At 42.1% G+C, this 12,250-nt stretch overlaps 2 protein-coding genes across 2 annotated transcripts in view; one reads left to right on the forward strand and one right to left on the reverse strand.

The window, feature by feature from the left end:
- Lctl (lactase like) overlaps positions 1-9,639 on the forward strand; it is a 19,378-nt gene extending 9,739 nt beyond the window's left edge. The window contains exons 10-14 of the mRNA XM_028752371.1: positions 3,076-3,350; positions 4,420-4,546; positions 4,716-4,915; positions 6,661-6,724; positions 9,332-9,639. Coding sequence (XP_028608204.1) covers positions 3,076-3,350; positions 4,420-4,546; positions 4,716-4,915; positions 6,661-6,724; positions 9,332-9,447 — 782 coding nt within the window. The 3' untranslated portion in view covers positions 9,448-9,639. The remainder of the gene's footprint in view (positions 1-3,075; positions 3,351-4,419; positions 4,547-4,715; positions 4,916-6,660; positions 6,725-9,331) is intronic.
- Positions 8,476-12,250, reverse strand: part of Zwilch (zwilch kinetochore protein) — a 23,534-nt gene continuing 19,759 nt past the window's right edge. Inside the window, exons 13-14 of the mRNA XM_028752382.1 lie at positions 11,013-11,138; positions 8,476-9,576 (exon numbers count right to left, since the gene is read on the reverse strand). Of these exons, the coding sequence (XP_028608215.1) occupies positions 11,050-11,138 (89 nt within the window). The 3' untranslated portion in view covers positions 8,476-9,576; positions 11,013-11,049. The remainder of the gene's footprint in view (positions 9,577-11,012; positions 11,139-12,250) is intronic.

The following is a 12,250-nucleotide window of genomic DNA, read 5'->3' on the forward strand; positions in this document are numbered from 1 at the left end:
TTCTTCTTCTTCTTCTTCTTCTTCTTCTTCTTCTTCTTCTTCTTCTTTTTTGGTTTTTCAAGACAGGGTTCTTGGTGTACTAGCTGTAATAGCCCTGCCTGTCCTGGAACTCCCTATGTTGACTAGGCTGGCCTCAATTTACAAAGATCCACCTGTCTTTGCTTCCCAAAGATTAAAGTATGCACCATCACGCCCAGCAAGGGAGAGGGAGCTCTGAAAGGAGCAGGAAGCGAGGATAAGAGAGAGTACCAGAATAAGTATAGAGGAGGGGACTGAAGGGAAAGAAAACAAATAAGTCCCATAACACACACGTACAGAAAAGCCATCACGAAACTCATTACTTTGTTTTTGTTTTTTGTTTGTTTTTTGAGACAGGGTTTCTCTGTGTAGCCCTGGCTGTCCTAGAACTCACTTTGTAGACCAGGAAATCCATTATTTTGTATGTTAACTTAAAAAAATTTCAAAAAAAAAAAAAAGAGGAAAAAAAAGAGAAAAAAATTTCAAACCTTCAATGTGACTGGATTTAGCCATATTTAGTAAATGCATCTGGCAATAAAAGGAACAGTGCCCAGTGGTTTTTCTAGTTACTGAATTTGACTGACAGCAATAATATGCTGATGTTTTAAAGATATTAATAGTACAAACCTTTTATTCCTTTAATCTCAGCCAATAGTCTCCCTGCAAATGGTCATTTTTTGAAGTTTTTTTTTTTTTTTAAGTATATTAGTGCTCCATCTGTATGTATGCCTAAATGCCAGAAGAGGGCATCAGATCTCATTATCTCATTATAGATGGTTGTGAGCCACCATGTGGTTGCTGGGAATTGAACTCAGGACCTCTGGAAGAGCAGTCAGTGCTCTTAACCACTGAACCACCTCTCCAGTCCACCCCCTTCCTCGCAAATGATCTTGTTGTCCTATTAGATCACTGCTTCTTTGCCAGAGTATGTAGTTATTGTTATCACCAGTGGCCTGCATCTTTTATTTCCTAAACATATGTCTAGTCCCTCTTTCCATCCTGGCATAGAAAGTGTTGCCTCATTTGTTCTAATAGCTACACACCATGGTACTGATGGTCATTCAACTGTAATTATTCTTACTTTAAGAGAGGTTACAGTATTAGATTTACTTTGTGTGTATGAATGTTTTGTTTGTATGTATCTTTGTGTACCACATGCATACAAAGTATCCATGGAGGCCAGAAGAGGGCATTGGGTTCTCTGGAATTGGAGTTATAGATGTCTGTGAGCCACCATATGGTTGCTGGGAACTGGACCTGGGTCCACTGGCAATAAGTACTGTTAGCTGCCGAGCCATCTCTCTAGCTCCTATTGTTAGTACTGTGGTGCTAGCAAGCAGTGCGGGGGGGCCTCATGCATGCTACCTCCTCAGTTTTCCACCATTTCTTTAGCCATCCCCTTGGCAATAAAATGTAAATTGTTTCCAACCTTTTGCTACTCAGTTTACAGTGAAGACACTTGTACCTAGATCCTGTTCCACAGGAGGACAAAGGACTAGATAAAGAGGTTTGGAGTGTGTGTGTGTGTGTGTGGGGGGGGTGGCGCACACCTTTAATCCCAAAACAAAACAAAACAAAAAAAACAACAAAAAAAAAAAAGAGGTTTGGAGTTTGTCAGTTAAAAAGTGTACTTTTAGCCGGGCAGTGGTGGCGTACGCCTTTAATCCCAGCATTTGGGAGGCAGAGGCAGGAGGATTTCTGAGTTCGAGGCCGGCCTGGTCTACAGAGTGAGTTCCAGGACAGCCAGGGCTACACAGAGAAACCCTGTCTCGAAAACCAAAAAAAAAAAAAAAAGTGTACTTTTGCAGTCCAGGTAGAGAGCAAAATTGCCAGAGCAGAACTTGTCCCAGCTTACACTGTCAGCAATGCATGAACATGCCTGTGATGCCCCTACCATTGATATCCTTCTAGAAGGAGCCCACAGGTCAGTGTTTCAATGTGAGAAACAGTTTAACCCTGCTTTACCCAGGTAGCTAAGGAGCTACCCGTATACCACTCACTGAGTAACAAGTAGAAATCTTTCATTCTATGGCTGCTAGAGGTCAAATCCAGGGCCCCGTACATGCCTGTCAAGTTCTTACTACTAAAGCTACACTCCTAGACACAAACAGTAAGCGATCTAAATTTAGAAAACAATTTAATAGAGGCTGGAGAGATGGCTCAGCAGTTAAGAACAGTCGATGTTCTTCCGGAGGTGTGCACATGTGGCAGCTCACAACTGCCTGTTAACTCCAGCTCCAGGGGATCCAACACCCACTTCTGACCTTGGCAAGGACTGCACTCATGTGGGTGCACACACACATATATACATGAATATATATATATATATATATATATATATATATATATATATATATGCATCTCTGTGTAGCCTTGGAACTCAATTTGTAGACCAGCCTGGCCTTGAACTTACAGAGATCCACCTGTCTCTGCCTCCTGGGTGTTGGGATTAAAGGTATGTGCCACAATGCCTGGCTTATAAAATAAATGTTTAAAAATTAAATTGTTTAGATAGTGTTGAAAATCACAATTCCAATTTGAAAGGTTAAGGGTATATTTTTCACATATCTGGATTCTTTAAAGCTCAGCCTTTTTTTTGTTTTTTGTTTTTTTTGAGACAGAGTTTCTCTGTGTAGCCCTGACTTTATTGGAACTTACACCGTAGACCAGGCTGGCCTTGAATTCAGAGCTCTACCTGCCTCTGCCTCCCGAGTGCTGGGGTTAAAGGTGTGCGCCACCACTGCCTGGCTTAAAGCTCAGCTTTAAAAACAAATATTTTATTTTTATTTTATGTGTACGAGTGTTTGCACACATGTATGTATGTGCACCATGTGTGTTCCTCATGCCTTTGGAATGTCAGAAGAGGATACTGAACCCTTAGAACTAGAGTTATGGCCAGTTGCGAGCTGCCACACGGGCACTGAGAACTGAATCTGGGTTCCCTGCAAGAGCAGTGAGTGCTCTTGTCTGCTGGACCAGTGCTCCACCGTCACTTCAGCAGCACTGTGGGACACAGCGAAATGACTAAGAAATAATTCTCATCTTCTCTCCTGTCAGGAGCTAGGAGTGCCGAGCAAGGCCTGGAGATATCGAGGTTGCCCACATTCTCCCTGCAGGAGAAGAGCTACCTTAAAGGCACATCTGACTTCCTGGGACTGGGCCATTTTACCACTCGATACATTACTCAAAGGAAATATCCCTCCCACCAGGGGCCCAGCTACCAGAATGACCGTGGCTTGGTGGAACTCGTGGACCCCAACTGGCCAGAAATGGGATCTCCATGGCTCTATTCTGTGCCGTGGGGATTCAGGAGGCTTCTCAACTTTGCCCAGGTACTTACCACACCAAATCATGTAAGACCTTCAGACCTGAGTTTAGTCTCTCTCAGACACTCAGGTGAATAGAGGCACAGGCTTGGGAGATTGGCTGCAGGAAGGTCAGGAATTCAGTACTTGCCTCAACACACTGCATACTGATCTCAAGGCCAGTCTGAACTGCATGAGACTCTACCTCAAAGAAACAAACACACACAGCTGGAAACAACAAAAAAGTTAATGAGCTATGAGCCTCAGCCTCCTGCACCTCAGTTACTAAGTGTAGGCCTTGCAGATTGATACTTATGTAACTACTTCCAATGACAGCTGAAAATCTGACCGACAACATTTTCTTTCTTAGTATATGCTTTTATTTTATGAATATGAGCATTTGCCTGAGTATGTGCAGCACACAGGTGGCTGGTATCTGTGGGGATTAGAAGAGCGGATCCCCTGGAACTAGTTACAGATGGTCGTGAGCTGCCGTGTTTGTGCTGGGAACTGGAGAGCAGCAAGTGCTCTCAACCAGTCCTCTCCACAGCCCCTTAGAGGAGATTTTTAAGTTTACCCCCGGACAATTTCACACATGTATGTTATGTATTTCAATCACATCTACTTCCCATTATTTGTCTCCCCCGCCACTTCCCACCTAACCCCCTTCTTCCCAACAAAGTTCTTCCTACTTCTATGTCTTTGTGTGTCTGTGCGTGGCCCACTGAGGTTAGCTGGGGTTGCTTACCAGCGCATGGTGAGAGGCTATTTACAGGAACAGCTAAGCACTGGGTATACCAGTAAAGAAAACACCGGCTCCCCTTTCAGGAATATTTAGCCGTTTTAAGGCCCATCTAATTTGAAAGGGAATTTGTGGGAAAGAGTAAGACCTGGAGGGCATTTTCCCCAAACAAGGCCCCTTTATTGAGAACTAGTCTTCCACATCAGCTCACTGGCCTACATTCATCTCTCAATCAACATGTTACTTGACACCTACTAAGTGTGACACCTACTAAGAGCTAACATGCACTTCATTAGACTATGGCAGACACGTGACCACCTGTAAGTCAGGTGTTTGCTCTCGCCTCACTTTCAGACTCAGTACGGTGACCCTCCCATATACGTGACAGAAAGTGGAGCACCCCAAAAGCTACACTGCACTCAGTTCTGCGATGTGTGGAGAATTCAGTACCTCAAAGGATACGTCAATGAAATGTTAAAAGGTGAGATAAAACTAAGATTTGTTTCACATGTTTTTCTATGTAGACAAGATTCAATCTATCATCTACCATCAACTAAAACCTGCTTCTAAATCTCATAGAAACAACTTGATACTGTTTATACTTCTAAGCAAATGAAACATATTAAGAATGGATTCATTTGTCTTCACAGCTATAAAAGATGGCGTGGACATAAGAGGGTATACTTCCTGGTCTCTGTTGGATCAGTTTGAATGGGAGAAAGGCTATGCAGATAAATATGGCTTCTACTATGTTGAATTCAATCTGAGAAACAAGCCCCGATATCCCAAGGCTTCTGTTCAGTATTACAAAGAGATCATCACAGCCAATGGGTTTCCAAACCCACAAGAGGTAGGGCGGCTAACTTACCCATGACATTTGTTCTGTTCTTGAGCTAAAGATTAAGATGAACCACACCGCTCCTTTATTCCAAGGAAGGGGTGGGGAATATGGCACAATCCCCCCACGACCTCTGCTTAGGATGGAGTAAACATGACCCAAAATCCAGTCCCTTCCAGACAGGGCATCAGGGTGACAAGGGTCCTGTCTGAGCTAGGTTTCAATGGACCAAATCAGTAAAGATGTCAATGGTTTTCTGCGCTGTTGCATCCAGGGCTTTACATATGACAGACAACGCTACCACTGAGCTCCAAACGTTGCCTTCCTATCCATCCCTGTGGGGTTTTATTTGCATCTAGAACATACTCAAACAATAAGACTAGAAAAGATGAATCAGATGGTAATTCTGATGAATTAAAAATATTACCATGATACAAACAGACACTACTCTTCAATATGTAAGATGTTCTGTAAATCAAATGTAGGTCTATGGGGCTGGAGAGTTGGCTCAGAGGTTAAGAGCACGGTCTGCTCTTCTAGAGGTCCTGAGTTCAATTCCCAGCATCCGCATGATGGCTCACAACCATCTGTAATGAGATCTAGTGCCCTCTTCTGGCCTGCAGGATACATGCAGGCAGAACACTGTATACATAATAAATAAATCTTTTTAAAAAAATGTAGGACTATATCTTTTCCCACCATTTTATTTATATATGCATGCACAGTCTCCAAGGCAAGATGATGATGATGATGATGATGATTTGTTGTTGTTTCTCGAGACAGGGTTTCTCTGTGTAGCCCTGGCTGTTCTGGAACTCACTCTGTAGACCAGGTTGGCCTCCAACTCAGAAATCCGCCTGCCTCTGCCTCCCAAGTGCTGGGACTAAGGCGTGCCCCACCACTGCCTGGCCGCCAAGTTTAAATAGAAACAAACTTTAAGCTCCCCGCCTACTCACAGACAGGGTTTCTTTGTGCAGCTTTGGATGTCCGGTCACTCACTCTGTAGACCTGTAGACCAGTTTGGTCTTGAACTCTGAGATCCACCTACCTCTGCCTCCAGAGCGCTGGGATCAAAGGCCTGCATGTCACTGCCTGACTAAACTTTAAGCTTTAAAAGCCTACCAGATGGGGTGTTCTGTTGTTCTTGTTTAGTTCTCAGCCTCCGACTCTAGCTCCAGGGGATCCAACACCCTCTTCTGGCCTCCAAGGGCATACAAAGGTACATCACAAAAACAAACAAAACAAAGCAAGCAAAATTACATCTTTTGGCAGCTCGACTTTGTATACATCTGCCATCTACAAGCATGAACTATAAATTATGATTTAGAGGATTTTAATAAAAAATTACAAACAAATCTGACTGGCTTGCTAGAACTGGTTCAGAGTGAGGCAAGAGGGCCTGGAGGTGAGGACCGTGACCACATCCCTCAGGTGTTCGCTGTCGGTACTAGAGAGCAGTACATAAAGCCGAGGGTATAGCTCAAGGCTGGCTCCAGCTACATAGCCAGTTTGTGGCCAGTCAGGGCTTCAATGTGATAGTCTCAAAAAAAAAAAAAAAATTAGTAACATCCAAACTGTGGGTAGATTTAAAACATGTTTGTCTTGCTGAGATTGATGAGTTGATAAAGGCTTTGGCCAAGCTCGATGACACAAATGCATCGAAATTTTGTATAAAAATGCCTCGTTTATTCTAAAAACAATCTTAGGCATAGGAAAATAGCAAGGGGAACTTACTTAACAAGTGGATTTTTTATTAGGTGGAAAGTTGGCGTCTCAAAGCCTTGGAAACTTGCTCCGTCAACAACCAGATGCTTGCCACAGGTGAGGATTCTTATCTTTGATAATTCTGTAATGTTATATATATGATGGCATTACCAAAAGTCTCAAAATGATCTACCTAAAATCCATCCAACCATCCATCTTGAGCCCAGACTAACATGGGCTAAAGACTCTACATCAAACAAATTATGTAAGCAAAAAACGTGCTAACACCAGGGAAATGAAGGAGGCTAGGATAGCTATCTCGTGTGTGTGTGTGTGTGTGTGTGTGTGTAATACTCAGGAACTAGAACCACTTCTGTGGAGAATAAGTAGTCTAGACTGGCTAGAGTTCGGGGCTTTTCCTGTCTATTCCCCTGGTCCTGAGTTACAAGTACATTGTACCTTGACATTTTATCATTTTTTTATGTGAGTTCTAGAGGCCAAACAAGTACTTTACTGACAGAGCCATGCCTCCCTTCCCAAGAATGATTTCAATACTCTAACTCCATTCCCACACTAATTACACAGGTCATGTTTGTATGTGTGGAATTGCTAGGGATTGAACCCAGGGCTTCAAAAACACTAAGTGTTATACTACTGAGCTATATCCCTATACTTCTTACTTTTCCAAAAATTTTAAATTTACTGCTAGTGTGTGTGCGCACACACATGCACACGTGTGAGGCATTCAGAAAACAACTTTGTGGTATTGGTTCTCTTCTTTCATCTTTAACATGGGTTCTAGAGATTGAACTCAGATGGTCAGGATTGGGTGGCAAATGCCTTTACCCACTAAGCCATCTTATCAGCCCTACTTAAGTTTTTTTTCTTTTTATATGAACGGGTGTTTGCCTGTATGTATATATGTCTGTGTTCATATTTAATACCCAAGGAAGACAGAAGATGGTGTCCAATCCCCTGGAATTTGAGTTACAGTGATGACTGTCCTGTGGGTGCTGGGTCCTCGGGACAGTAGCCAGTGCTCTTGACTGCTGAGCCATCCCTGTAGCCACAGCCCTACTTTTTGAGACAAGTTCTTATTAACTTGCCTAGGATGGCATTACACCCAATAGCTCTGATAGGCATTGAACCTGTGTTCCCCCTGCTCCTGCCTCCCAAAGCTGGGATTATAGCTTGTAAGATTATCTCCAATAAATAACTACTCAGTACTCCCTAATATTTTAGCATTATTTTAAGCCTCGGAGATAGCAGCAATAAACAAAGTACTATCCTCACACTCTTAAAAGGCATCATTTTTTCCTTGTGTGCAATGGTTTATGTGCAATGGTGTTTTGGCTGCATGTATATCTGTGTGAGGGTGTCAGAATCTCTGGAACTAGAGTTCCAGACAGTTGTGAGCTCCCATGTGAATGTTGGGGTTTGAACCTGGGTCCTCTGGAAGAACAGCCAGCACTCTTAACCACTGAGCCATCTCTCCAGCCCCTTGTTGATTATTTTTCCAGACAGGGTTTCTCTATGTAGCCCTGGCTGTCCTGGAACTCACTCTGCCTGTCTCTGCCTCCCAAGTTCTGTGATTAAAGGCATAATTTCTTATGCAGTTGAGTTCTAAAAGGATCCAAAATACAGAATACGACCAACGTCTCTGAAACCCATTTTTCTGCTTAGCTTAAGGGCACCTGAAGAAATACACTTCTTGTTTTAGTATCGTTCTTTAATGTAGGGTCAAAACAGGTGGTGCAGAAACCCCCTCAGCCGAGCTACCCAGCGTGACCACACACACCAGTGTCCCCACACTCATAAATAACCAGGTCATAGTCTACAGATTATAAACTATAGTTCACCAAATCAAAGTAAAGACAACACGGCTTTAATGAAGACTTGTTGACTAGCCCGTGAGCTGCACAAGAACACAGCCGTGCCAGTTCACTTCGGTTACCAGGGTGCTCGGACAAGTCAGAGCGAGTCACATGAACGTCTTCCCTTGGACTGGTGGATATAACACTTAGCTCTTAAAGATTAAACCACACAACAATTATCAAATAATTTAACATTTTAGTGAATTTTTGTGTTAACAAAGAAATAAGTGTCAGAATTACCATTATAAATTGTAATAAATGAGCATATGAGATGTAAGTATATCGAGAATAACGAACTCAAAAAGCTAAAAATGTTTCCAAGGGACTCTTTTTCTTTTCTTTCCTTTTGAGACAAGGTTTCTCTGTGTAGCTGTGGCTTTTCTGGAACTTGCTCTGTAGACCAGGCTGCTTCTGCCTCTTTAGTGCTGGGATTAAAGGTGTGCACTACCATGCCCAGTCCAAAAGATTTTTTTTTTTTACAAGTCCTGCAGTAAAACCTAGAGAACCCATGGAATACAGGTGCTAATATTTTGAGATTAATGCAATGCCAGCATAAATATTAACCATACTCAAGCTTAATAAAATACCAGTGAAGTAACCAAAGCTAGGCAGATTTTCTGTGACATTTCCAGCTCTCACGTAAGTTTTGTGTGATGGTAAGGATTCCCAAAAGCTGTATGCATACCAAGTGAACACACTGCCTTTGTCTCATGGTCCCAAAACTCCATCTCAAAATAATGCTGGATTTCACTTTTACAACAAATGAGAAAAATTAGAAACGCAATGTCCCTTTTAGCTTTTGCTTCAAAACAAAGCTCACTTCCGGTGGAATGTTCTCTGTCCATTTCAGAGCCCTTGCTTAGGCACATGCATGTGACTTCGGAGATTGTGGTCCCCACAGTCTGCGCCCTCTCCATCCTCATTGCTGCCCTGCTGCTGACACTTCTCCTCAGGAGCCACAGCTGAGATGGGATCTCCTCTCCACCTTCGTCTGTCAGAGCATCTTCGCGATCACTCTTCTTTTCTGCTTCAAAAGTTCATGCGATGTCTATTTTTTAGGCTCTGAAAATTAACTCACTCCCCTTTTGTTTTGTGCTGGGATTTAAGAATAAGAAAATAAAAATAAGCATAAATAAAATGAAAGAAACCTGTAGTCTCCTGAAGTTAGAGTCAATATTTTGCTACCTACCATCCACACATCTCATTTTTCAAAATTAGGAACACAGTGTATAGTTTTGTAACTTGATGATTTTTTTCATTTATCTGGAAAAATTACTTTAATGTACAGATGACTGTCACTGAGCACTGCCATATCTTATGGACATTATCAATCTAAAACCCTTTCAGGCTGTAGACTACTAGCTAAGCAGATGGGCAACAAGTGGGCGGGACATGTGCCTCAGGAGGGAGACCACAAGTGACAGCCACTGCACTGTGACCAGCAAAGAGACTCTGCAATACCACTATGATGGCAAACCAAACAAAGTTTTGCTTTGTTTTTAATTTAAACTAAAGCCAGGTGTGGTAGCGTATGCCTTTAATACCAGCACTCAGGAGGCAGAGAGGCAGATCTCTGTGAGTTCAAGGTTAGCTTGATCTACATAGTGAGCTCTAAGACTACATAGATCCTGTCAAAACAAAAAACCAAAAACACTAAAGTTCATTTTATTTTTAAACTATGATAAAATTAGTCTCCACTTATTAGAAGGCAAATGAGACCTAAGGGGGAATGGTAAGATCAGGCATGTTATCCATTATTTAATTCTACTTATGAAACAAACAAACAAACAAACAAACAAACAAACAAACAAACAAACAGGCCTGATTGGCAAGGTAGTATATACCTTTAATTCCAGGTGGATCTCTGTGAGCTCCAGACCAGATAGTGCTACATAGTGAGATCTTGTCTCAGAAACAAAACAAAACAAAACCCAAAAGAGGATTTTCCATCAATCCTTTTAACTAATAATATCAACTCAAAGTAAGATGATTTTATTTTTTAGGTTTATAGAGACAGGATTTCTCTGTGTAGCTCTGGCTGTCCTAGAACTCCCTCTGTAGACCAGGCTGGCCCAAAACTCAAGAGATCTGTTTGTCTCTGTGTCCTGAGTGTTGAGACTAAAGGCATGCACAACCACTGCTTAGTGGTGTTTCGTTTTTGATTTTAAAAATCAAGTATTTTTTAAAAAGGTGTTTACATTTAGGGCTCAATGAAATGTGGCTGAAGAAAACTTTATTAACAAAACTTTGCTTTTTATGTCAAGTTGTGTGTGGGGGTGTCTATTTACAATTTTTTTCTTTTACCAATGATTTTGAAATCAAACTACAGATAAAAAATTTCTTTGATACTAGAGTTAAGTAGACCTATTAAGTGGCCAACAAAAGGTACAAAGGCATTGGAGACTTGCAGAATCAAGTGATAACCTGGTAGGCCCTTGAGGGATGCCTGGTGAACAGTTGTATTTCTGATGTGTGGATGTGGTACTGACAATGTAGAAATAGCTAAAACACAAGGTATCATCACAACATACCTGAGAGATGACACCTCACAAGGACGCTCAGCGAGCATTACTTGAAGTGCACCTGGCTGCAGGTAACCATGCTGATGAAGGCAGCCCTTTCTTCCAGGCTACCATTCAGTGTCAACTCAGAAAACTCTGTAAGCAGAAAGACAATGAGGCCAGTCAGAACTCTCCACTGACGTCACAACACAGCAGCTGAGGAGTGTGGATGGCACCCGACTTCCACTTGGAAAGAATCTACTTGGCAAAACTGAGCTGGGGCAATTATTTATACAGCATATCCTCTTGATGTTTTAAGCTTTGATTAAACAACTTAACATTCAAAGTAGAGTAAAAAACAAAAACAAAACAAACAAACAAAAAGAGCTACCTTCCCTCGGGAATCAACTACACTTACATTAATTGTTGTGTCTCCACTTAAGGCTCAACAAGTGTCTTTTCTGAATCATGCTGTAACATAATTTTAGAGAAGAAATTCTTAGGATTTACAGCCTCCCCAACCCCTTTGTGGTTTCAAGATAGGGTTTCTCTGTGTAGCCTTGACTTTCCTGGAACTTGCCATGCAGACCAGACTGGTCTCAAACTCAGAGATCTACCTGCTTCTGCCTCCCAAGTGCTAGAATCAAAAGTGTTTGCACCACCTCCAGGCAGAGTTTACAGCCTTATGGCTAAATGTACACTCATTTCTCTACCCTCTCAAAGAATGACATCTGTGCTTCAAGGACCAGGCCAGCTAGCAGTTAGAGGGACTGTGTCCACTTCCTTTGTGATGTCCATGTTTTTTTTTTTTTCTTTTTTTCTTTTTTGGTTTTTCAAGGCAGGGTTTCTCTGTATAGCCCGGGTTGTCCTGGAACTCACTCTGTAGACCAGGCTGGCCTCAAACTCAGAAATCCACCTGCCTCTGCCTCCCAAGTGCTGGGATTAAAGGCGTGCACCACCACCGCCCGGCCTGTCTTCCTGTTCTTGACTCAACTGTTTTGCTTAGGAGCATAATTACCATTAGATATATTGAAAGTTAGGTTTGACTTATGTGTTCAGTCTAATGAAAAACATCTAATCTCTCGAATGTTTACCTTTCGCTGGTTTATTTAATTTTGGTGAGAATGAGACTGCCTCATGTAGGCTAGGCTGGCCTTAATTTAAACTCATTATGTAGCCAAGGATGACCTGAACTTCTCTGAGGTCCTACAACTACTACCCAAGTTCTGAAACTACAAGTACGCATTACAATATCCAGGCATAATTTT

Source organism: Grammomys surdaster, unplaced genomic scaffold (assembly GCF_004785775.1).
Source record: "Grammomys surdaster isolate TR1022 unplaced genomic scaffold, NIH_TR_1.0 125896, whole genome shotgun sequence".
Taxonomy (NCBI): Eukaryota; Metazoa; Chordata; class Mammalia; order Rodentia; family Muridae; genus Grammomys; species Grammomys surdaster.